Here is a 26,156-nt window from a genome sequence, read left to right on the forward strand (position 1 = left end):
CCCAAGCGACACACACAGAAGGAGGGACCGGCAGCAGTGGCCGGGGGAGCCGCCGAGCTTGGGCAGGCTCTGGTTCGGTCAGGTTGGCTGGGCCTGCGGGGCTGCAGCTCTTGCTTAGACAAGGCCCCTGATGGGCAGCAGAGACGATAAGTTGGTCCGGGGCGGGGCAGACCCCAGGCCCCTCCTGCGTGTGGATTCCCCGCACAGCCCTGGATCGCTTGTGCACAGTGAACTTAGAGCCCGTGGCTGGCTCCGAGCTGTGGCTTGTAAATGCTTATTGAATGAATCAGGAATAAACCCCGTGTGGGTGTTATTCTATCATTTCTTGCCCTTTTGGGGGGCCTTCTCGGTCTCTTTTTTTAACATTTAATCCCAAATGTCATGAGGACACCCAGGACGTTTCTCCTCGGGCTTGTGGTCTGTGGACAAGGCAGGCACCTTTGGAAACTGTCTCAGCTCTTCCTTCTGGGGGCGGCAGGAGGGGAAGTTTATGGTAAAGGTTTTTGATAAGATAGGACCTTTTCATCTAAGTTATCTCCAACAGGCCTGGAGTTTTGGGGGACATATTTGAGAGCCCAATTTCCATATGGGGACAATTGGATCCCATAGCCTCTGTCAATGTATATTGACAGAGGGGAGTGTGTTGACCACTTTCTAGACTGGGGGAAACCGAGGCACGTGGGATGCCCTGCCAGAGACACAATGGACCGGGGGCAACTGTTTCACCGGGCTGGAGAACTGGCTGCTGACTGCAGTGGGCTTCACGCTGGGTTCCCAGGCAGCCTCGGAAAGCACAGGCTTACTTACCAGGTCAGTGATGACAAGGAGACATAGGGAGAGCCGCGGAGTCTTAATCAAAGGAGCTGCGCGATGCCTCACTGATTAGCTAATGGTGTGGCAGGGAAAACCATTCTTGCCCTTTGAAATGAGAGGAGAAAAAGAGCAGTGGCCGAGGTGGCCTCAGCCCCCTGCCTTTCCCTGCTAGGGAGTGGCGGGTTTCACCTGCAATCCCGCCGCCCAGCCCCAGCTAACTGCTGCTCTCAGAGTGCTGCCTGTCTGGGCTGCAAACGCACCCTTCAGGCCCCATGAAGCCACCTTGCCTGGGTCACAAAGCCAGGGCCGTCTCCCTCCACCTTCACACACGGAGCTGACTGTGTCCGTGTCTGGGTCCCCAGGGGGCCGCTTCTTGCTGTCCCTTGCTCACTGCCCCACTGCGGGGGAGAATGATGGCTGCTTTTGAATGTCCTGACTCTGGTGCCTTCAGTGTCACACCTATGGTCTGAATCCCAGCCTGGGGGTTGGGGGGCGGGCAGAGAAATGGAGCTGAAAGGAAATTGGCTTCCTGGGGTGACTTTCCTCCTCCTCTTCTCTGGGGGACGGTAGGGGGCTCATAGCTGTGCAGGAGCATCCTGTGTTTGTCGGGGAGATCACGTTGGCTGACACCCTGGGTGTTTTCTTTTTTCTTTTTTTTCAGCAGGGGTGTAGAGGGAGGAAGAGTGGTGAGTCTCATGCCGTGAACAGATTCCATTTCTGCAGAGCAGCACATGCAGGGGTACACCCGTCAAGGCTTTGGGGCCACCTAGGAAGGAGGCTGCCTGCTGGATAGGCCTCTGCTGATCTCCCTGTGCATGTCCTTATTGGGTGAGGTAAGTGGGCCAGCAGGTCTTCCCAGGGCATGAGGAAGGTGCCTGGGCTCCAAGAGAAAGGGTCAGATTGCAGCTGCTCTGCCCTGGTGGCCTGCAGGGCCATGGCTCGCTCTGCTTCCATCCGTCACTGGTCTGGGCTGCACCCTAACCTGTGTGGACGCTCCAGGATCCCGGCCACTGCTGTCAGTCCAGAAAGAGCAGAAGCCAGTGTCAGCCTCCAGTCACCCATAAGACCAGGCTGGATTCGCTGGGTCACTCCCTGGGGGGAGAATTTCAGAAAACTGCTGACAGCACTTTCGATCATTCTCCCTTTCATGCCTGCAGTGATGGACACTCTGAGCAGAGGCACGCCTTGCACGCTGCAGTCACCGCTATGAGTCTCTGAAGGCAAATGCCCTGTGAGAGGGAAACGCATTAAGTGGGTAACTTCAGATTAAGGCACAAATGATCGATACTGGGTCCTTTCCTGAGAATAGATAGGAGGGGGAAGGGCGGGGTGCTTGTGCTTGTGGAGAGAGACCCCATGGGGGTGCAGACGCAGAACCCTGGGGTGCAGAGGAGCTTGCGTTTGTGCGGGTGTGGGGCCACAGCCACGCAGTGCAGTCGGGAGCTGTCAGTGCCCTGGGCCCTCGTGTCTGCACCGACATCAATGAGCAAAGGAGGGCAACGGACCAGCGGGAGGACAGGCGGCTAGGACCAAGGCATTAGGCTCAGCGCTTGGCCTCTCTCGGCGGCTCCTGCTTTGGGTCTGTGTGGCTGTCCAGCCCTGCTGACCTCCCCAGACTCACAGCCGTTTCGACAGGACCTGCCACCCCCTCCTTGGGGTATGGATATGATTTTTTTTGGTGGCTTCCAGCAGGGCCCAACATAATGAGCACTTGTTTTGTGCCTAATATCAAGAAAAGAAAGAGGTCGAGGACAGCCCCTCAGGGGCTCAGGGTTTCCTGAGTGTGCCGAGGCGTGAAAGAGGCATGATAGTCACCGAGGAGGCTCAGTCCGCACCAAGTGCCAAGCAAGCGCCACTGGTGGAGGGTTCACAAATGCTGGGAGCTCCCACAAAAGCCTGGGAGGCTTCAGAGAGGAGGTGGCACTTAGCTGGGCCTCGAGGCTACGGCGGTGTCTGGGCAGCAGAGGGGGCATGAGGCACCCCGGCTAAGGCAGGGAGCCATGGCCCAGGGTGAACCCCGAGGCTGGAGTTCCTGAAGCCAGGCAGAGCTGAGGCTGGGGGTGATGTGGCCTGGGGAAGAAGCCCCTGAAAAATCAGGAAGCAGGGCCCATTGCCAAGGGTTGGAGGTGCATCAGGAGCCAGTCCCATCCCTTCACCCTGTGAGTCCTGAACGAATTAAGAAACAAACACACAACTTTCCAAAGGCACCAGATCGGGATGCTGTGACTGGTTCAGTTGGTTCTAGAAGGTAAGGGGACCTGTGGTTAGCCCCACCTGAGCTACCCTAGGCCTGCTCAGGCCTCATATGCCCTCCCCACAGCCCCCCACCTTGCTTGGCCACCAAGTTGTTCAGGAAATGAAGTGAGGAGGAAGAGGAATCTTCTCTTGTGGTGGGGCTGGTGAAACTCCCGGGAGGACGCTGGTGCCTGTGTGCTCTTCCAAAGAGCGGTCCCTTCCGTGGGGGCTCCCAAGTCACATCTCCACAGTGTGAGTTTGAGAGTGTGTGTGTGAGAGCAAATGTGTGTGTGTGAGGTGTCAGTGCATGTGAGTGACTGGGTATGCAAGTGTGTGGTGCGAGTGTGTGTGCACGTGTTTGAATATGTGTGTGTTGATGTGTAGAATAATGTGTGTGTGTGTGCATGTGAGTGAATGTGTGTGTGAATGTGTGTGGAGTGTGTGCATGGGTGTGAGTGTGTGTGTAGTGTGTGTATATATGTGTGCAAGTGGCTGGGTGTGTCGTGTGGTGTGTGTATGGAGTGTGTGTGCCTGGGTGTGAGTGCGCATGTGCATGCACACGTGTAGGAATGGGTGTGTGGTCTGTGCACGTGTGAGTGGATGTGTGAATGAGTGGATATGTGTATGCATGAGCATGTGTGTGTGGGTGCAAATGTTATGTATGCAAGTGCAGGTGTGTGTATGCACATGTGAGTAGGTGTGCAAGTGTGAGTGCATGTGAGTGGGGTGGAGGGTGAGTAGCTGTGTGTGCACGTGTGTGGGTGTGCATGTTAGTGTAGTGAGTGGGTGAGTGTGCATGTGTGTGAGTGGGGAAATGTGCACGTCTGTGAATGTGTGCATATGTGTGTTGGTGAGGGAGTGTGTGCATGTTTGTGAGTGGGTGTGTGTGCACATCTGTGGGTTTGTGCACGTAAGAATGGGTGTGAGTGCATGTGAGTGGGTGTGTGCATGTGTGAGTGGGTTGCATATTAGTGTAGTGAGTGGGTGAGTGTGCATGTGTGTGAGTGGGTGTGCACATGTGACTGTGTGCATGTGTGGGTGAGGGAGTGTGCATGTGTATAAGTGGGTGTGTGCACATCTGTGGGTGTGTTTGTGCATATGTGTAAATGGGTGTATGAGTGCATGTGTGCGAGTGGGTGTGTAGGGTGTGTGTGCATGTGTGTGTCAGTGTGTAGGGTTGTGCATGTGAGTGGGTGTGTAGAGTGAGTGGGTGTGTAGGGTGTGTGCATGTGCGTGGTGTAGTGTGAGTGGGTGTGTAGAGTGAGTATGCATTGTGAGTGGGTGTGTAGGGTGTGTGCATGTGAGTCGGTGTGTAGGGTGAATGTGTGCATGTGTGTGAGTAGGTGTGCAGGGTGCGTACATGTATGTAGTGTGAGTGGGTGTGTAGGGTGTGTGCATGTGTGTGTAGTGTGAGTGGGTGTATAGGGTGTGTGCATGAGTGTGCATTGTGAGTGGGTGTGTAGGGTGTGTGCATGTGAGTGTGTAGTGTGTGGGTGTGTAGGATGTGTGCATGTGAGTGTGTTGTGTGAGTGTGCATGTATTTGAGTGGAGCCACCTGGGGGGAAACAACTCACCCATGATGAACATGTTCCATGTTCTTCGGTTCTTCAAATGCAGATACAGTGGAATACCATTCAGCAAACTCTACCCAGCAATGAGGGTGACTCTCACAAACTAATGCTGAGCCCAAGAAACAACCCACATAAGATCGCATAGTATGGTTTCATTTAAAGATCAAAAGCACGCAAAACTGAGTTGTGAGAAGTTAGTAGAGTGGCCAGCCTTGAGTGAAGGTGGAAGTTGGGAGGGCAAAGGAGAGTTCCTGGGAGGCCATGAGGTTGTGCTTCCTTATCTGGGTGCGATCACATGGGTGAGTTCACTTTGTGAAAATCCACAAGCTGTACTTTCATGATTTGCACACATTTTTGTATGTATGTGTTGTGATTTAAAAATGGCTGTAGGCTGGGCATGGTGGCTCATGCCTGTAATCTCAACACTTTGTGAGGCTGAGGTGGGCAGATCACCTGAGTTCAGAAGTTCAAGACCAGCCTGGCCAACATGGTGAAACCCCGTCTCTACTAAAAATACAAAAATTAGCCAGGTGTGGTGGTACATGCCTGTAGTCCCAGCTACTTGGGAGGCTGAGGCAAGAAAATTGCTTGAACCCAGGAGGCAGAGGCTGCAGTGAGCCAAGATCACACCACTGCACTCTAGGCTAGACAACAAAGTGAAACTCCATCTCAAAAAAAAAAAAAAAAAAAAAAGAGGCTGCAAATTCTTCAACTTTTGTCCCATGGAAAAGTGGAGAGTATTCTCCCCCCATGCCCTGTAATACCTTGAAGTTAGTTGACCCTGTGATTTGCTCGTAAGTGACAGAAGGTGGTGGAAGTGATATGACACTTTCAGGACTAGGTTAGAAAAGGTGATGCAGTGTTTTAGAATAGAGTATATTAATAGAAAATTTGGGGCCTGGCACAGTGGCTCACGCCTGTAATCCCAGAACTTTGGGAAGCCGAGTCAGGAGGATTACTTGAGGTCAGGAGCTTGAGACCAGTCTGACCAACATAGTGAAACCCTGTCTCTAGTAAAAGTACAAAAAATTAGCTAGATGTGGTGGCAGGTGCCAGTAGTCCCAGCTACTCAGGAGGCTGAGGCATGAGAATTGCTTGAACCAGGGAGGTGGAGGTTGTGGTGACCCGAGATTGCTCCATAGAAAAAGAAAAGAAAAGAAGAAAGAAAGGGAAAGAAAGGAAGAAATAAAGAAGGAAAGAAAGAAAGAAAGGAGGGAGGGAGGGAAAAGAAAAGAAAATCCAAGGTTCAGGAAGGCCAACAGGTCAGCGGATAACTGCCATTGAAAGGATAGTTTGCTACTCACAGATCCCAAGAGGAGAGGGCATGCCACATCACGCAGGGACACCGGGGAGACAGGAGGTGAAGGGAGCAGGGAAAAATGTGGGCAAGGGTGGTTTTAGGGCACACAGGCTTAGGAATGGTTGGTTTGAATCATTTCAGCAAGCTCGAGACATGGGGACTGTCCCCAGTTGTGTGGTACATGGCCCTGGGGTGGTTAGGGCAGGCAGATAGCGTCCTGGTGTGTGAGAGCCCATAAGTGGAGCCTGTGGAAGCTAAGGACTCTGGATTGGTAGGTTTGCATTTGAAGAAGTGAAGAGCATGCTCACGGGTGAGTTGTTTACTCTCTCTAGGAATTGGCTAACCCTGGGAGGGGCAGTCCCTCCAGTCAGCAAGGTCCCCACATGTCAAAGCATCAGAATACAGAAAATAAAAGCCGTGGTTAACACAGGCAGCTTTTGTCCTGTTTGCTGGGACAAGGACACTCTCTTTTAGCGCCTCAGGCTGTCATATCAGAAGTCTAGTTCCCCTGAGACTGCCATGCTGGGAGAAGCCAGAGGCAGGTGCTCCAGGGCACAGCCCCAGTGGAGGTTCCAGCCGGCGGTCAGCTTCAACGGCCATACACAGGAGTGAAGTCACTTCCAGACGGCCCCAGCCCCTCCCCGGAGTAACCCCCTGCTGTCGATCTTCTCTACAGAGACTTCCAAGATCAGGGAGCAGAGAAAACCATTCCCACTGTGCCCTCTTCAATATCCAGACCCACAGAATCCACAAACATGATCAACTATGTTTCCAGTTGCTGTTCTGGGGTAATTTGTTACACAGCCGTAGTAACTAGAACAGTATATTATACTTCAACAAAAAGTTACTGAAAAAGATATGTTTTATTAGACTAGTGCATGTTGCCTCAGCAAAATTATTCATTATTACGATTCCAGAGGTGTAATCCCACGGATACAGTGTAAGAATTTTTTTCCTCCCCAGGCATCAGTGTGAGATGGCTTCCGGCACTACTGGCGTGAACAGCCTCCCTGGCAATGCCAGCTCCTGCCGTCCTCACCTCCTGGCCCAGGTGGCCAGCGTGGTGCTCTCTCTGTTCTGCACAGCCCTCCTGGTCTTCAGTGCCCTGGGAAACATCCTTACCCTTCGCCTTGCCTGTCAAAAGGGCAGGAAGATGAACTCCACAGGCGTCTACCTGGTGCACCTGGCCGTGTCCGACCTGCTGTTCACCGTGGCCTTGCCAGGAAGGGTGGTGTATTATATGCTGGGCTCCAGCTGGCCTTTCGGAGAGGGGCTCTGCAGGCTGATGGTGTTCATGCTCTACACCAACACCTACGGGGGGCTCTACCTCACGGCCTGCGCGAGCGTGGATTGTTACCTCGCTGTGATCTTTGCCCACCGGGCCCATGGCTCCGTATGGCTGGCCGTGCCAGGCTGATCTGTGTGGCCATCTGGACCTTGGCACAACTGCAGATGGTGCCCCTGCTCCTGATGCCCATGACCGCGCCACTGGCAGGCAAGCTGGCCCGCATGGAGTACAGCAGCATGGAGCCGGTCCTTGGGCTGCCCCTCATGGTCCTGGTGGCCTGTGCCGTTGGCTTCTGTGGGCCGGTGGGGGTCATCCTGTTCTGCTATGTGAAGATCAGCTGGAGGCTGTGCAGGACCGCCTGGGAGAACCCACTGAGCAGCAGGAAAGGATGCCACCGGCGGGCCGGGCTGTTCATGCTGCTGGTGCTGGGGGCCGTGCTGGTCTGCTTCAGCCCCTGCCACCTCAACAGCATGCAGTTCATGGCGAGAAGGCTGCCCCGCCCGCCATCCTGCGCCCAGCGGAGGGCTTTTGAACTGTTCCTGCAGGCCACCGTGGCCCTCATGAACATGACTGCAGCTTCAACCCCATCATTTACTTCTTTGCATTCACGCATTACAGGAAATGGCTCCTGGGCATTTTAAAACTCAAAGCATCTTCCTCCTCCTCCTCCCCAGGAAAAGCTTCCTCAGAAACACCAAGTGTCACCCAGTCCAGAGGCTCTGTGCGCTTAGCGGAGCACGTGGTCTAACATGTTATTTGCTTTATGACTGTATCTAGGGAGGGGTCCAGCGTGGGGGCATTGAAGTTGACACAATTTGGGTGAAAGCGGGCTCTTTAAGGAAAATAATACAGAATAAAAAATACAAAATTAGGCCAGGCGCAGTGGCTCAGGCCTGTAATTCAAGCACTTTGAGAGGCGAAGGTGGGCCAATCACCTGAGGTCAGGAGTTCAAGACCAACTTGGTCAACATGGCAAAACCCCATCTCTACTAAAAATACGAAAATTAGCTGGGCATGGAGCCATGAGCCTGTAGTCCCAGCTACTCAGGAGGCTGAGGCAGGAGAATTGCTTGAACCTGGGAGGCGAAGGTTGCAGTGAGTCGAAATTTCACCACTGCACTCTAGACTGGGTGACAATAGCGACTCTGTCTCAAAAATAAAATAAAATAAAAAGAAATACAAAATGAGAGACAGGGTCTTCGAAGGGACAGTGTAAGGATGGAGCCCTGAGGTTTGGACTTCAGTTTTTCCTGATGAACTCAGCTCTAATCTCTCTTAGTAAACAGCAGCAGAGCTCCTCCGTCCCTGAAGGGGTGTGTGGTGTTTTTTACAGGAAAAGTCTGTTTTCATGGAAAGTGCAGATGGGCTGAAAGAAGTAGCTGAGACTAGATCAGTCATTTAGAGGCTGCTTCCAGTTTGGGGCTGAAATGCTGTAAAGAGCAAGCACACTTCTCCTTCTCTTCCAAAGAAACTTCTAAATTCTTTGCATTAACATTTACTAAAATGTCAAGGTTTTTCTGAAAAACTCAGAAAACACGGGAGGATGTACAGGCAGGCGCTGAGCTGGCGCCTCTGCAGAGGGTCGGGAGGGGCCGTGCCACACGGGGAAGGGATGTTGTGTGCTTTTGTGTAGCGGTCTGGGTCTTGCGCAATGTGAAAGCATTCACGGTCGCACGTGTCTTTGTGAAGAATGCTGGGGAAAGGCAAAAGTCAGAAAAGCAGGCGCTTTTTCATTTGTTTTGTGTGTCAGAAAGGCTGTATGCATTTAAGTGCCGCTTACATTAGAATGAAACAAACCTTTGCGAGAACAAACTTTGAAAGAAGTTTCATTGCAACTTAAGTCTGAAGCAAATTTTTTTTTTTGAAATGGAGTCTCGCTCTGTTGCCAGGCTGGAGTGCAGTGGCATGATCTTGGCTCACTGCAACCTCCGCCTCCCAGGTTTGAGAGATTCTCCTGCCTCAGCCTCCAAGTAGCTGGGATTACAGGCATGCACGACCATGCCTGGCTAATTTTTATTATCTTTAGTAGGGATGGGGTTTCACTGTGGTGTCCAGGTGAGTCTCAAACTCCTGACCTCATGATCCACCTGCCTTGGCCTTCCAAAGTGCTGGGATTACAGGCCATGGCACCCAGCCAAGTCTGAAGCAATTTACAGGGCATTTTGATGTGGGTGATTTCATATTTTGTAAAGTATTAGGTTGGTGCAAAACTAATTGTGGTTTTGCCATGACTTTTACAACAACCTAATAGAACGTGTGCTTCCCTGCCAAGTATAGGGAGCCCCACAGGTGGCACTGACATCTGTCTTGGCTGACGTCCTCCAGCCCTCCTTGTTCAATTTCCAGCAGGGCCATTCCCTCCCCTGACAGCCCCTGGCCCTTCCCTCTGTCCTCACCTACCTCCGACTCTGACGGTTCAGACAGGAATGCGCATGGAATCCTGCCTCAAGCTTCCCCAGTCGCCGTCCCGCAGAGACCCTCTTCTCTCCTGATGCTTCTGCATCTTCCAATTTCTGGCTAGGTTTTGGACATTTGACTGTCTTCAAGGCAGAAAGTCACGGACACTTTATCAAGTGGGGAATGTCTCATCCTGGGATGTTGTGATAAATAAGAAATACGTATTTGGTCTTTCCTCCTGTTCCTGGCACAGAGCTCCTAAAACCCTTGGAATTCCCCAGAGATAGGGATGAGAGAGCATATTTGTTCTTCATCATGAGCCCTTTTTGATCACTCTTGAGTTTATGCCAGTGAGGCGACTCTTGCCTGGACCCAGAAGATAAGGCTGGTTGCTGGAGGAACCACCATGTGGTTAGAGGGTTGGAACTTTCCGCCCCATCCCCTAGCTCCTGGGGAGAGGAGAGGGGCTGAAGACTCAGTCCAGTCACCAATGGCTAATGATTTAAACAATCATGGTAATGGATCCTCCATAAAGCCCCAAAGTGATGGAGTTCTAGAAGCTTCTGGTGGTGAGCTCCACATGTCTAGAGGATGGTGCCCATCAAACTCCATGGGGACAGAAGCCCCTGAAATCAGGCCCCTTCCCAACCTAGGCACCTCTTCAGGGGCTGTCTGTATCCTCTATGTATCATATTCTTTTGAATAAGCTGGTAATTAATAGTAAGTAAAGTGTCCCTTGAGTGCTGTGAGCTGTCATAGCAAATTATCAAACATGGACCCTCAATTTGTAGCCACGTTGGACAGAAACGTGGTAACCTGAGGACCCACTATTTGGGAGTGGTATCTCAAGTGGAGGGCAGTCTCGTGGGATGGGGTCCTAACCCTGGGGGGCCTGCACTAACTCTGGGTAGCGAGTGTCAGAACTGAATTAAATTGTGGGACACCCAGTTGGTGTCCACAGAGAATTGGTTGTTGGTGTATTAAAAAAAAACAGTTTTTTTCTTACATCCTGGCAACTGGTTTGAAGGTCCTGAAGGAAATGTCTGCTCTGGCACCCCTGCTTGATGCCCCGGACAGCTGGCACCACCCCAGGCAGGGAGTTAGCGCTCCGGATGCCCCCCCTGGTTTGAATAAAGGAGGATCGTTTCTCGGCGATTTGTCAGATCCTATGAAAAACCCTCAGGGTCTCATGCTGAGGTCCCGGGCCCACTTCTCCTCCACGTCTGCTTCCAGCTTGGAGGCAGAGACGCTCGAAGGCTCAAAGAATTTGGAACTCTGCTCTTGGGGCCCTGTGAATTCAAGAGTGGGTGACCCCAGCTGAAAGGTCCCCTCTGCATCCACTGGTGGCTGCTCTGAGCAAATCCTATAGGTGCCCGGTAGTTTGCTTCCGGACCTGGCCGGGGTTGAATGCAAAGCTCACACCCCTGATGCATTTGCACTGACTGAGCACTTCTCAAGGGGCATGAAGGTAGGAGGAAGGGCCAGCCAGCCAGTGGTGTGATAAAGAGCGGGCCGGCCCAGGGGCTGCCTTCCCAGGCGGGAGGAAGAGGGGCCTCCAGCAGGAACACTGAGGTCTGGCTGCCTCTCGACATTATAGATCCTCCTGGGCCACCTTTCCAGCGTTTCTCACGCCCGACCTGGCCTGCACACGGGGCTGCTCGGCTCCAAAGCTGCGTAGGGCTGTGTGTTAGGAGCGTGAGGAAGCCGGAAGGAGACAGTCATACCGGAGGGCATTTGGGAGCGAAACAGGAGCAGGAAAGAGGCCGAGATTGCGAGGTCTGGCAAGAAGAGGAGGCATCACATGGGAAGAGAGAGCACAGCCACGATGCCCATCTGCTTGCCGTGCTGGCCGCTGATTGAGGTGCCTGTTCTTTTTAGGAAGAGCCATGATGGGCTGGATTTACAGAGAGGGAGGTCTCTGTTCTGAAGGCTGAGTTCTGAATATGGATTGGATATTTGCCTTGAAATGTAATCTCCAAGGTTGGGGCATGGGGCGGATCCCTCATGAGTGGCTTGGTGCCCTGTCCATGATGATGAGTGGGTTCTTACTTAGGTGGGATCTGGTGGTTGAAGAGCCTGGCACCTCCTTCCCTCTCTCGTTCCCACTCTCGCCATGTGACCGCCTGCTCCCACTTCACCTTCCACCTGGGAGTCAAAGCTCCCGGAGGCCTCCCCAGAAGCCGAGCAGATGCAGGCACCACACTTGCACAGCCTGCAGAACCTGAGCCAATTAAACCCTTTTCCTTATAAATTACCCAGCCTCAGACAGCTCTTTATAGCAAGGAAAACAGACTAATTCAGGGCGATGGGAGGAGGCACCTGGCGAAGGATACGCACTCCCACACCCCCACACCCCACTTTCCTCATCTGTAAAAGGAAACTATCATATCTGCACAAGGGACTATCGTATTTGCCACGCGGGACATTTGTGGAGATTCCATGAAGCAATGTGTGTCAATTATTTAAAACTAAAGAAATCATTTAAAACGGAAACAGATTGTGGCCACTGATACTTGTAAGGGGTGCCAGACCAGCTCATGTCAGTGGGGATATCCGTGCATCTTTTCTTGCTACTGGGGCTGGAAGGTGTCAACACCCAGGCCACCCCCTCAAACCAGGAGCCGCAGTTCTCAAAGTGTGGTCCGGGGTCCAGCGGCAGCCGCGACTCCGGGCGCTGCCCAGACCTGCTGAGTCAGCCCCACTGGGGTGGGATCCGCAATATTTTACCAGCCCTCCGAGGGACTTTTGGAAAATCCTAGTGCCCAAGTCTGAGAACCACTGGCCAAGACGAATGCAATCAGCATCTCTAGGAGAGGGACTCAGGCACAGGTTATTTCGAAAGCTTCTCGCAGGTTCCCAAGAGCAACGGAGGCCGAGAGCCAGTGCCTCGCTGACAGCCAGTGAGGCTGGGGGCGGTGGTCCCAGATCAGCTCGGTTGGTCTGGAGACGTGTTGGGAGCGGGGCTGAGCTGAGCAGGAGCTCGGGGCCTGGGCTGCAGCGCTGTTCTCTGCAGGCAGCCAGCGGGAGCACGGCCGAGTCCCCAGGGTGCGGTGGGAGAGCGGAGGCGGCGCCTCGGTGGGAGGCTAGAATCCAGCTGCCAGAAATGGCGAAGACGTTTGCCAAAGGCACGTTTTTAGTTCACTCCTGAAGGAGGCGGCTATGCCCCTCCCACTGTCTCCCCTATGTCTTTTGCTTAAGTCCACGGCCCTATCGAAGATGGGGGGCTGAGGGGTGGGTGCCTGGTGGGCATGGGTGGGGGACGGGATGGCCGCGAGCAGGGTGCCAGGCCCGCGCCACACTTGCTATTGGGCGAGGGCCGCCACTGCCACTGAGGGACCAGTGACAGGGTAGAGTCTCCCAGTCACTTCGGGTGGATTTCAAGGATTATCTGAGTAGATGGGGAAGGAAGAGCGGGACCCTAGCTAGGTTTTGCGTTTTCCGGACTTTGGATAGATTGGGGGTGAGGTCAGGGGGTTTCTGCTTCAACTGTGGGAAGGAGTGAGGTTGAGACAGGAGAGGTGAAGGCAGATGGGAGGAGCAAGAAGTTGCAGAGAGGAGGAGGCCACGGACTCAGGCCCAGACTCACCCCCAAATCCACAGGGCTCCGCCAGGCCAGCTGACGGTGGTGGGAAATGCTCCACACCCCAACCCTAACCGTCTGGCTGGTAAGGCGGATACAGACCCTCCCACCTGAGTTCCAGCACAGGTGTGGCTTCTGATCTTGATATCCTGCTGAGATTAGGAGATGAGATCAAGTGTCCCTGTTCTAATGATCTGAGCAGAAGATGTGAGGCTGGAACTCACCAGAGCAAACTGCAGCAGACAGCAGGAAACAGACAGGGAGGACTCCACTCAAGGCTCCTGCAAGAGCAGAGGCTGAAGCTCAATCGGAACTCAATTCTGTGGAAATAAAAGGCAGAGGGTTTTTAAATGCTATAGTCAGCCAGAAAAGTCCTGGGTGATGGTAGGGGACGTGCAAGGCCATCTGCGTTTGCTGACTGGCTTTCTCCAAAGGTGAAATCAACTTCTCAGAGCTTTTGATGGGGGGTAGTTTTGAAAGGAGCCTGGGGCCCACCCTGCCACAGGGACCAGGAGGTAGAGGCACTGTCGTCTTTGATAATTACATTTCAAAGGGGTGGCTCCCTGGTCCTTGAGGAGGACAGTCCTGTTTCATACAACTGGTAAGAGGCTGGGAGAAGATTTCTGTCTCATAGAGGCAGAGGAAGAACTGACAATTCCAAGTTTTCTAAAGTAAATGCATCAGGGGCCCCTAAAAGGGAGATCAGGGGCCTAGAACGAGGAGGGAGCCTGCTGACCGCCTTCAAGGCGAGGAGAACCATGGGGCCGTCTTGGTGACACTAAGCCCATCAGGCCCTCCTGGAGCAGCAGGGTCTGCTGAGAGCCTGCAGTGGGCTGAGGCTCGCGGTGGTTCTGACCACACTGCTGGACCTGCTGTTGGCAGTAGACAGCAGATCTCCCATAGACTGAGGGCTTGGATTTTCCAGACCCTGTGCTAAGCCATTCACAGCAACAATCTTTTTCTGCATTTCTTGTGCTTATTTCATTTAGGCACCACTATTACTGGCACACAACAGATGAGGAAACTGGGCCACCAAAGTCACATGGGGCTGACAGCAGAGCTGAGACTCAAAGCCACGGCTGATGGCAAAGCCCACCTTCAAATTCACGCTGGGCACAAAAGGGCTGTGACAGCAGGCCCCAAGATCATAGCCCCTGCGTTTCCACAGAACTCATCCCTGGCAGCCTGCCCCAGACACTGATGGCTTTTGCTTTGTTCTGAACAAAGCTCCTCAAGCTTTAATGCGCAGGCAGGCATCACCTGGGGTCTTGTTAAGATGCAGCTTCTTCTCCAGTCGGTCTGGGCTGGGGCCTGAGAATCTGCACGTCTAAGCTCTCTGGAGACGCTGATGCTGCTGGCCCAGGGGTTGTGCTTGGAATGCTTCTAGCAGTGCGGGCTCAGAAGACGCTATGTTCAGAGGAGGCAAGGCCTGCTTCCCTCCTGGCTTTCTTTCCCCATCAAGCGTGGGTCCTCAGCTTTGGCTGCAGATGAGAATCATCTGGGGACATTTTAAACATCCTGATGCCCACCTGGGCCCCACTCGCAGAGACCTGATGTGATTGGTCTGTGATGTGGCTGGCATTAGGATTTCCCAAAGGTCTCCAGTGAGTCCTCTGTGCAGCCCATTTTGAAAACCATAGCACTAAAGGAAGGAAATGATTTGAGAGACATTTCAAAGGTGAAATCAAGAAAGGAGACTGCCTGTGTTTTTCTTTTTGGAAAAATAAAGTGAGGGATTATATAATAGGGGTCTCCAGAGAAGCAGAGCAATGTGTCACACGCGGCACACACACAGACACACACACATATGTGTGTGGATTTGCACCATAGTAGTGGGAGCTGGCAAATCTGAAATCCACAAGGGAGGCCAGGCAGGCTGGAGGCTTGAGCAGATTTCTATGTTGTGGGATTGAGGCAGAATCGCTTCTTCAGAAAACTCAGTCCTGGCTCTGAAGGCCTTCAGCTGATGGGATGAGGCTCACCTTCAGCTGATGGGATGAGGCTGATTGCACCACTGGTAATCAGCTCTATCCAAAGTCTACTGATTTAATTGTTAACTGCATCAAAAGAATACCTTCACCATGACATCTACAGCCATGTTTGACCACACAGCTGGGCACCATAGCCTAGCCAAGCTGACACATAAAATGAACCATCACAGGTGACTTCAAGGTTAAATGTATATGGCAATGCGAATAAAAATAGGAATGATTGACGGGGAACTGGGTTTGGGGAGAATGTGGGTGAGCTGGATAGGCCAGGTCCAGGATCCCTTTTTGGAGACTTTTGCCAGCCCCTGACTCTGGCCCACCGTGGTAGTTGGCTCGGCTGCTGTAGCAAAGTGCTGTAAACTGTGGGGCTGAAACACAACAGAAACTTCTCGTCCCACAATTCTGGAGGCTGGAAGTCTGAGATCGAGGCGGCAGCAGGCGTGGTTCCTGCTGCGGGTTGTGAGGGAGAATCTGCCGTCCCTCCCCCGCTGCTGGTTCTTGCTGGCGTTCTTGGACGTTTCCAACCTGGCAGATCCACACTCCAGCCTCCGCTGCCATCCTCCTGTGGCCAGCCCCCCGTGTGTCTCTGTCTCCGCCGGGTGTTTCTCTCCTCCTATAAAGACACCAGTTATGTTGGGTTAGGCCCACCCTAACGGCCTCATCTTGGCTTGATCACATCCACAAAGACCCTATTTCCATTTAAGAACATACGGAGAGCAGGGGTTAGGACATCATCATATCTTTTGGGGGGACTCAATTCAGCCCACAACACTCACCCGTTTCTGAACACCCCTCTTTCTAGACCCTGTCTCTTTCTCTGATCTAATCCCTGACACCAGCTTCAAGCCCCCACGCTGCCTCAGAGCCCCACTGCAAAGGCGAGGCTTGGAAAAGGAATAAGAGGGGTCTCTTTTAAACATTAGTTGCTTAAAAAAGAGTTTAACCTGTATGGTTTGTTTTTGGGGCCCTATGAAAATAATCTCGTGTCAAAATGGAAGCATGAGAAGGGCAACTTCTAAGGGTTTCCCTGTCCCACAGGATCAGGACAGAGGCAAGGTACAGGCTGGGAGAAGCCCTGTCAGCCAGAACCCTACAGTGGTGAGGCCTTGAACCCTGCTCCCTGGGGGCAGACAGTGATCACCCAAGCAGAATGTCCCAGGATTTCACCACTGGCAAGAGTGGCGTAATGACACATAAGAATTGTAATCACTTGACATTTGAAGGAGGAAGAACATAAAGTTTCATAAGTCATGTTTGAAATGATACTCACATGTTCCAATGGGCTCCTGGCTTTCTCCCGAAAGCACATTTCCAGCGAGAGTCACCACTTCCTGGGCACCGCCGCACGCCGCAGGTAACCACTGTCCAGCTTTCACTACAGTTCTCTTTCTCACTTTGCCCAGTGACGGCATACGGGATGGGCACAGAGACTAAGAAGTTCCGCCGGCCTGTGATGGTTGTGGGCAGCAGCCAGGCTCGGGGCAGGCCCTGCCACCTGCGGGTACAGCAACCCTGCGGCACACGGGTCTCACCACACCTCAGGCTACACGAGCGCCTCATGGTGTGGGCGCTCTGTTCCGCTGTAATTGTAGAAACCTGGAAACTTACACTTTCAAATGCCAAAGGCCAACTTCACCTTCTGGGGCTCAGATCTGTGGATTCTAAGGAGCCCTGATCCATGCTCTACTGTCTCTGGGAGCTCTGTGATTAGCAGGACAGGCAGCAGGGTGGGCTGGCCCCAGGGGGTGAGGAGCCTGTGTGTGTATTTGTGTGTGTGCAAGCATGCACAGTAACACCTGATATAGGCTCTTAGGTAGGTCGCACATAAGGTGTAAAATGCTAGAAATTGACCAAGGTAGAATGTCGCCAGAACTTCAGTCCCAGGCTAACTCAGCTCAATCCCAGCATATAAAGGGCTGTTCTCTGAGACAAGGGTAGGGCGGGGACCCCCTTCATCTCTAGTAATTTACAATTTTGTCTCTAGGTCAATACTCATCTTCCACATTCATTCCTACATTCACCACGTGTGGTCCTGGGTGTTGGGGACGCAGTGGATAGACGTGGTCTCCAGCCTCGTGGCCCAGGTAGGCCACCAGGGGACACACAGAATTGTAATCAGATAATTACAACATAACATGGGAAGTATGTTAGGTGCTGGGTGGAGACTGACATCAGAGAAGGGGTTAGGGAAACTCTAGGAGGGCTCCCGGGTTTGGGGTTGGGGACTGGATTGAGGGTACTGTCACTTCCTGAGATAGGGAGTGTGGGGTCAGATGAGGTTTGAGGGTGGAAGAAGTGGGTTAGGGGCTCTGGGACAGGCACATGGTCTCCAGTGTAAGGAGGGACATACGAGGCGTGCAGCCTGGAAGAGAGATTTAGGGTAAGGGTACAGGTTTGGGAGGCATGAGGTGGGCGACAGTCCCAGGGAGAGTTGAGGGTGGCTGCTCTAAACTGTAAGCTTTATTATTATTACTCAGGTATGATGAGGCCAAGAGATCAGCCACCGACCGCCATTGAAAAGACAGTTCATTACTCACAGCTCCCAAGAAGACAGGGGCACACCCTGCCACCCAGGGCCACCCAGGGCCACCCAGGGAAGCATCAGGGCTGGTCAGCAGGCAGAGGTTGGGTCAGGAGAGCGTGGGAAAGGCCTTGAATGTGGTTTCCAGAGGAAGCATCTACAGGGAAGCGTCTCCCTGCAGGCCTTTTCCTGTCTCTAGGGATTGGCTGGCCCCGGAGAACAGGGTTTGTCCCTCCTGGGTCAGCAAGGCCCCAAGATGTGAGAGCATTGGGATGCAGAGAGTAAGATGCCCCGGCGAACAGGGAGGCCTAGAGAGGACCCAGGAGCACCAACATTCACAGGGAGGGAAGAGGCTGAGGAAGCTGCGGGAGAAACAGAGAGGCGGTGCAAGGCAGCCGGGACGGGAGGCCGCTGCCACAGCCACGGAGCTGCGGGAGTTACCAGCAGCCTCAGAGCGGGCCATGGCATCCAGCCAAACACTGGCCGTTGCGAACGGAAGCCAGGAGTTAGGGAGCTGAGGGAATGGGGACAGCGCATGTCACAACTTGTTTCAAGGAATTTGTCTTTAAAAAAATACCTGAGACTGGGTAATGAGATTTTTTTCTTTTTCTTTTTCTTTTTCGAGACAGAGTCTTGCTCTGTCTCCCAGGCTGGAGTGCAGTGGCAGGATCTCAGATCACTGCAAACTCCGTGTCCCGAGTTCAAGCGATTCTCTGCCTCAGCTTCCCGAGTAGCTGGGATTACAGGTGCCTGCCACCACACCCGGCTAAATTTTGTATTTTTAGTAGAGATGGGGGTGTCACCATCTTGGCCAGGTTGGTCTCGAACTCCTGACCTTGTGATCCACCCGCCTTGGCTTCCCAAAGTGCTGGGATTACAGGTGTGGGCCACCGCACCTGTCCAGGAAACAGGTTTAATTGACTCACAGTTCTGCATGGCTGGGGAAGTCTCAGGATAGTGGAAGGGGAAGGGGAAGCAGGGACCTTCACAAGGAGAGGAGTGAGGCGTGAAGGGGAAGATCCCCTTACAAAACCATTAGCTCTTGTGAGAACTCATTATCACCAGGACAGCATGAAGGAACCGCCCCCATGATCCAGTCACCTCCCACCAGGCCTCTCCCTAGACACGTGAGGATTACAGGGGATTACAGTTTTCAAGATGAGATTTGGGTGGGACACAGCCAAACTATATCATGGGCCTTTTCCTTTCTTTTTTTCTTTTCTTTTCACTGGAGAAATTGTTAGGGAAGGGTCAGTAACCAGGGCAAAGGGGGAACTTCAGAGGAGGAAGGAGATGATGGAGAGAGGGCTCCTGAAGCACCCCTTTTAAACACAAGCCTTTTTTCAGGGGAGAGGGGCGGTGGGCGCAGAGACAGTTGCACCGCTGGAGAGTGCCTGGGGAGGGCGCCTCTGTCCTCCTGAATATTTTCCGGCTCGGTGGGAACATTTCCTAAGGCCAGCCAATGCAGCCGCACAATTAAAGATATTTCAAAATCTTTATTATTCACTATCAAAATCAGACCCTAGCTTATTATTTGTTGGTATTTCCAGTGGTATGAAGAATATGCCACGAGGCGCAAGCCTGTAGTCCCAGCTACTCGGGAGGCTGAGGCAGGAGAATTGCTTGAACCCGGGAGGTGGAGGTTGCAGTGAGCTGAGGTTGTGCCACTGCACTCCAGCCTGGCGCCTGTGACGGAGTGAGACTGTCTCAAAAAAAAAAAAAAAAGAATATGCCACGAACTCAGCATTGGATAGTGTAGGAAACAGAGCTGTGCTCCCCATCTCCCTCGTCCCCCACGGGAGCCCTCCAGGTGGGTGGAGCTGAGCAGGGAGTCTTCCCATCTTACAGGAAGGCCCTGACATCCAAGCCACACAGCCGCAGGGGACAGGAGGGTCCTGCCTAGAGTCCCAGTGTATCTAATGGTTGGGTTATAAGAGATCTGGAGAGTAACGGCTGCCCCATTTCTTCATTTGTCTCTGTGGCCTGTTGGGTGACTGTCAGCCAAAGTGTCTTTACTTCTGCCCTGGAGGTATTCGCTATGATCTCAGCTGTCCACTCCCCACACCCCACCCCCCGCCACCAATCACATGTTGGAGTCCTAACCTCCCCCCCACCCCCTGCCACAAACCTCAGAATGTGACTGTACTTGCAGACAGCGTCTTTAAGAGGGAATTAAAATGAGATCGTTAGGGGCTGGGGGCGGTGGCTCACACCTGTAATCCCGGCACTTTGGGAGGCTGAGGTGGGCAGATCACCTGAAGTCAGGAGTTCGAGACCAGCCTGGCCAACGTGATGAAACCCCATCTCTACTAAAAATACAAAAACTAGGCCAGGCGCGGTGGTTCACACCTGTAATCCTAGCACTTTGGGAGGCGAGGCAGGTGGATCACAAGGTCAGGAGTTTGAGACCAGTCTGGCCAATATAGTGAAACCCTGTCTCCAAAAATTGTGGCAGGTGCTTGTAATCCCAGCTACTCGGGAGGCTGAGGTAGGATAATCACTTGATCCTGGGAGGCGGAGGTTGCATTGAGCCGAGATTGCACCACTGTACTCCAGCCTGGGAGACAGAGTGAGAATTTGGTCTCAAAAATAAATAAATAAAATGAGGTCATGAGGGTGGGCCCTAATCCAGTATCAGTCATATTATGGTGTCTGATTTTATGGTATCCTTATAAGAGGAGATTTGGACACAGACATTGTACAGAGGAATGACCAGGCAGGGACACGGCAGGAAGCCACCGTCTACCAGCCAAGGAGAGCGGCCTCAGCAGAAAGCAGCCCTGTGGACACCGCGACCTACCGGCCTCTGGAGCCACGAGCAACACACTCCTGTTGGTGACGTCCCCTCGTCTGTGGTGCTTTGTGACAGCAGCCCGAGCAGGCTAATACAGTGTTCTTAATCTTTCTACCCTGCTTTAGGAAAATACGTGAATCCTGGTCTCTTCTTTCAAACTTTGCACCTCCTGCCAGCTGTTGAAAGAACAACAGAAGCCAGAACAAAGCGAATGTTTTTATTCGCACTTATTTTCTTAGGCGCCTCCAAGAGCAAAACGGTCCCATCCGAAGGGGTGTGGGGTTCATGCTTCCATTCAGCTTGTCTTCTAGACTCCGGGCCTGAATGCAGGGCTCCCCGGCATCTGAGCTGCAGAGCAGGAGGTCATGCCCCAGGGCGTCGGGGCCACGGAACCGCACACACCACATTGTCTGCCTGTGTCTTTTCTGCTTGGGTCAAGTTGACGACACACACTTATTGACTAACTTTGTTGTAGAACTTTCTCTTCCTGTATCCTGAAGATGACCTTCCCCGCTTGCTCCTCTGGCCCACTCCGCTCCGCCCTTCTGCAGACTCTCTTATCTCTGGTTTGATCTACTTGTCTTTGGTATTCACAGAAGGTTCTAATGTCTGGGTGGGGATGTGACGAGGACAGTGGAGCTTGGGCAACCCGGCAACCCCGAGAGAGCCTGAAGGAGGTTAGAGGTCGAGTTCCTGAAAACGCCTCCCTGTGCAGAGCCGACTTGAGGGCTTTGCTTCTCGCCTTCCACCCACAGCTTGAGGGTCCGGGTCGCTGGGTCCCCCAGGCAGGTGGGGCTCCTCTGGATGGGGACCTCACAGGACGTGGAGGCCAGGCCTGCTGGCGCCCAGGCAGCCCTGCTGAGCCACGGCGACTCTGGAAGCTGGCTTCATCTGCGAAACGAGGACACTGGTCAAGACCTCTCCAGCCTTCCAGTGCTGGGAATGTGGCATTCCTGAGGCGAGGCCAGGACGTGTGTCTACAGCCTGATTTCATGGGTTTTGTGGTGTGTCTGTCTTTGTACATCTTAATGGCTTTTAAAATCCTGAGTGGGCGGCCTGACTCCAGTCACCTGTGTCGCCTGTTCCTGGTGTCCAGAATCTCATCTAGAGAGACAGTGGCTGAAGGTGGGGCTGGTGGTCACCAAAAGGCAGAAACCCGAAAGCAGAGGGGCGGGGGAGCGAAAGGACTGAGGATGGATGGGTTCGGTGCTAAAGAATCGAGTGTCTTGTGTCCTCTGGGTGGGCGCCCTTCTTCACCCTTGTAAGTGCAGACAGCAGGCGCTGGAGAGGGAGGCTCCCGCAGGCGGGATGAGCAGGAACCCCCTCTGCTCTCGGCCTGGGAGCTAGTGAAGTGTGGCTCATTTGTTCAAGCCTCTTGATGTTTTGGGGGCCCCTAGAGGAAGCAGAATAAGAAATCAAGGGAGAGACCTGTGAGGTTTCTAAATGCTGCCCTTTGGAGAGCTCTCTCCCGATTCCCCCGGTCTGAGTGGCTTTTTACATCTTCTCATGGATTTTTAGCTGCCACAGAAATGCTCTCAGCCGACCTCCACTCGCCAACTCCAGGAGCTGGGCAGGCCTGCAGTTGCTAAGGCTCGCAGCTCGCCGGGGCTGGTGGCCTCTGCAGGGGGCCTGGCTCACCAGGAGCCAGCTGTGTTTGCTCCCAGATCTCTTGCCTCACCTGTTACTGAAACTAAATAATTTAATATTGTGAAGACTGTTACCAATTAGTATAAATTCAATTAAAGCATTATAATGAAGTCATTTAATTATATGAAAAGTACAAAGGTGAAAAGAAAGAGTGGTTTTTCTAAGAACTGAGTTGATGTTTTGGGAAGTTTCATAATGGTGATTTGCTAACAAGACCAACCTGCTCTCACAATATTGTGAGTGTAACATCTACGAGAGGCTGGAGGGAAAATGTGGAAGTCCAGGAGAGACACGCGCTCCGACGGCTTCGCTGAGTTCTCACTTGAACTGGAGCTCAGAGCCGATACTTTGTGGGTGTATACTATGAAAGACCACTCCAACTGCTCATCGGTAGAACTAGATTATATATTTAACCTGGCCTTGGTCACAGTGACACCAGAAGATTGGTGAATGAATTACACTGACATGTTTTAAATTAGTATGTTTACTATATGGATATATATAACTACACTTTACCTGCTCCTAAAATAGTAACTGAGGCCAGGCATAGTGGCTCTCAACCTGTTGTCTCAGCTACTTGGGAGGCTGAGATGGGAGGATCTCTTGAGCCTGAGAGGTGGAGGCTGCAGTGAGCTGTGATTGCACCACTGCAGTCCAGCCTGGGTGACAAGAGTGAGACCCTGACTCTAATTAATTAACTAGTTAATAAGGTCAGTGTGGTGGCTCACATCTGTAATCCCAGCACTTTGGGAGGCTGAGGTAGGAGGATTGCTTGAGCTCAGGAATGATCTAGAAAGTGTGAGAATCTGTTGGTTGAACACCAAGGAAAGGCTGTGCCCTCTCCCAGACTGCAGCAGGGGCTGGAAACAGAGACTCCGAATGGAAAGAGAGGAGTGGTGTCAGAGGCTCCCCCAGGTGGGAGTTCCCCGGACTCTCGGTGCTCTGGTTCCAGGCTGGACTCCCTCGCACCGTCCTGGTCTAGACTCGAGTCCACCTAGCTCCAGGGTTCTGGAGATCTCCCAGGGAGAAGGGGTGCACAGGTGTTAAGGAATCTCTGGAAGAAGTTGGCAAATGATCAAAAGAAGGGAGGGGATATATCTTTGGAGAATTTCAACTTTTGATTGAATATGTCAAAATACAGAAGAGTACAAGCAGCATATATGTAGGATATTTAAAAACCAGTAAAGCAGACACCCTGTACCTCCGCCCAGCTTCAGAAACAGAAACTACAGGAGCTTCTGAAGCCATGGGGTGCCCTGCCCCAAGCCCTACCCAGTCTTCCCCTGCCCCCAAAGCAACTGTATCCTGATTTGCTCTTATCATTTTGAAGTAGTTTTGAGCTGAATTTCATAATTTGAAATGTCATAATTTTTTTTTTTTAAAGACGGGGTTTCACCATGTTGATCAGGCTGGTCTTGAACTCCCGACCTCTCGTGATCCGCCCGCCTTGGCCTCCAAAGTGCTTGGATTACAGGCGTGAGCCACCACGCCCGGCCGAAATGTCATAATTTGAAACAGCCATTCATATAATCAGTACTAAGACAGGCTAGGAGTGAGTACTGGCTTTATTAATTAATTTATTTATTTCTGAGACAGAGTCTTGCTCTGTCACACCGGCTGGAGTGCAGTGGTGCGATCTCGGCTCACTGCAACCTCTGCCTCCCGGGTTCAAGCAATTCTCCTGCCTCAGCTTCCCGAGTGGCTGGGATTACAGGCATGCACCACCACACCCAGCTGCTTTATTCTTTTTTAATTAAAAAAAAAAAAATAACCCAGACATGGTTGTGTTTGCATTCGGGTGATCTCCAAGTAGGAGCGCTATCACATCTCCCCCAGGGCTGGAGGCCTTGGCTGCTCTCACTCTGTTAAGGGGGTTGTTTTTTTCAATTATTTGCTAGACTTTTTATGTTTAAGCAGCATAAACGAACCCCTCCTTTAAACAGGCCTTAAGTGTTAATATTACACTCATCTTTATGCACATTTCAGTGCAGTAGTGCCCTGCCTGCTGAGAGAAGGCAACCTGCCCTCCAAATAGACTTTGCCTATTTTGCAAAAGATCTCTGTGGTTCCAACAGCTTTATTCATATGAAAAACTGGGGTCAGCCATAGGTTACACAAATGTGGGTTTTATAAAATCTGCATAGATAGTTCTAGGCTGATGAGCTTTCGGATATAATATGTACTTCTGTTTAACATCACATTAGCATCGTATGGTAGGAACTCTGTACATGGAACTGCCGAGATAGCAAAGGAGCAAAACTGGCCATGGCCCTGTGAAACACGGAAAGCCTTGTTAAACAGAGAAGTCCATCGTGTGGGCTCCGACGTGATTGTCTAGGGGAAGGTAAAGGATGGAGGGAGCTTCTCCCACCTGGGAGCAGAGCCGTCTCTGATGGGCAGGGCTGATCAGAAGGGGAAGAAGTGGCTTCCCTGGGCCCCCAAGGAGCAAGAAGCCAGTCACCAGTCCCCATTGCCACCACCTCCCAGGGCCCTCGCCTTTGGTGTTCCCAGAGCCTCTGGCAATTCCTCCCTTCACAGCAGGCCAGCGAACACACTGGATGGATGCGAGGGGAAGCTCTCCCAGGCCTTCCCTGACACCCACAGTCTCCGTCCTTCACTGAGCCTGGGGTCTGTCTTTGGTGGAGGCATGAGTGGTTTGCAAAGGCTGCATGAGTGGTTTGCAAAGGCTCTATGGCGGTACGTCCTCTGGGGAAAGAACCCAACAGCAAATCCAGCCTTCTGCTCAGGTTCCAACTGGCCACCTTTGCAAAGTGTCCCCACCAGCCCACTTTAGCAAGTCACGGGGACATCATCCTCAGTGGCAGGAGAGCACCTTTGATTCCGAGGTCCAAGTCTTCCATTCTGTCTGTGGTGTGTGTGTGTGACAGCAGCTCTAGGGACAGCTAGGTGGACATGGCTTCAGGCAGATGGAGTGGGTTTGGAAGAAAACTCTGGGCCCAGGGGGGAATCGGGGCTGCCAGGGCTCCCCTCTTCCACAGAAAGCAGGGAGGGCTGGTCTGAGGAGAGGAGCCGTGGGTGCTGGTGGGTGTGTTGTGGGTGGGATGAGGAAGCAGGACAGTCCCAAGAGGAGTCTGAGGGCCAACCCTGGACCTGCCTGCTCTCCTCCCACTGCCCGGGTTGAGGGGAGGCCCGCAGCAGCCGGGGAGGGCTGAGGACAGGCCTGGACCAGGGAGCTGACTTTGGCCTCAAGTCCATCATGGCCCTTGGGACCCGGGCCAAGTCACCCTGGCGCCCTCTCTGGCCTGTCTGGTGGGCTACACCAGATGAGTGTTCTCTAGTTCCAACATCGTATGAACCTGCGAGCCTTCTACACTCAGAACAGACAGTGCCTTGGGGAGAAGGGGCTCTGGGCAAGGGCGCCATCTGCTTGGGGAGAGCCCAAACACACACACAAAAACACTGGGGCCAGCCACAGGTTACACGAATGTGGGTTTTACCCATGCCTGGGCCGAGTGCAATTCTGGAGGTCTCCTCCAGTCCTTCTGCCTGGAGGTCATGCAGCACTGTTGCTGCTTCTTCCGTTTCACTGTGGTGAAGTCGAAGGCCCTGGAATGTTTAGTTGTGGCCATCAGGGACAGTCCCAAGTTCCTACACGATTTTTGTGTCTGAGTGAGGACGATGGTGGGTTGTAACTCGATTTGCTGGTGTTAGTCTGGGTGGATTCCTATTGCAAACCTCTCTCCCCCACTCCTCCTCCACAGACTCGGGCTCCTTTCTTCCTTCTCACTCCAAGTCTACTTCCAGGGCAGATTGCACAGAACCCAGAAAGATAACAGAACTGATCGACTTCCCTGAGAATATGGGCTGGCTATAAGGGCCTACTCACTCCAGCTGCTTTCTTGGGACTGTGTAACTCTAGGATATTTGAAATTCCCACTAGGCAGGGAGTTCAGCAGACCACAATACTGCAGCTAATAAACAAGAGGGCCAGATGCCACCGTGCCTGTTATCCCAGCACTTTGGGAGGCTGAGGCAGGCAATTCACCTGAGGTCAGGAG

The 26,156-nt window shown here is 52.7% G+C and overlaps 1 protein-coding gene across 4 annotated transcripts; it reads left to right on the forward strand.

Moving 5' to 3' along the window:
- Positions 1 to 1,490: 1,490 nt before the first annotated feature.
- LOC135268958 (G-protein coupled receptor 183-like) lies at positions 1,491 to 8,425 on the forward strand. 4 transcript variants are annotated; one of them, XM_064362181.1, is made up of 3 exons: positions 1,491 to 1,646; positions 1,971 to 2,064; positions 6,883 to 8,425. In XM_064362181.1, the coding sequence occupies exon 3, from the start codon at positions 7,315 to 7,317 to the stop codon at positions 7,846 to 7,848; it is 534 nt and encodes a 177-aa protein (XP_064218251.1). In that variant the 5' UTR covers positions 1,491 to 1,646; positions 1,971 to 2,064; positions 6,883 to 7,314; the 3' UTR covers positions 7,849 to 8,425. The 4 variants fall into 4 exon arrangements, with proteins under 4 accessions (XP_064218251.1, XP_064218250.1, XP_064218252.1 ...); XM_064362180.1 differs by lacking the exon at positions 1,971 to 2,064; XM_064362182.1 differs by lacking the exon at positions 1,491 to 1,646 and having other exon boundaries at positions 1,655 to 2,064.
- Positions 8,426 to 26,156: the final 17,731 nt, after the last annotated feature.

The sequence above is a fragment of the Aotus nancymaae genome, unplaced genomic scaffold (assembly GCF_030222135.1).
Source record: "Aotus nancymaae isolate 86718 unplaced genomic scaffold, 86718_ANA_hifiasm-v0.15.2.pri h1tg000048l, whole genome shotgun sequence".
Classification (NCBI taxonomy): domain Eukaryota; kingdom Metazoa; phylum Chordata; class Mammalia; order Primates; family Aotidae; genus Aotus; species Aotus nancymaae.

Bases quoted from the DNA above. Each gene is read 5' to 3' on its own strand.
- LOC135268958 (XM_064362179.1), top strand. From the start codon at position 2,877: ATGTGGCCTGGGGAAGAAGCCCCTGAAAAATCAGGAAGCAGGGCCCAT. The intron at 3,062-6,882 runs GTAAGGGGACCT...TTTCCTCCCCAG, and splicing joins GGTTCAGTTGGTTCTAGAAG to GCATCAGTGTGAGATGGCTT.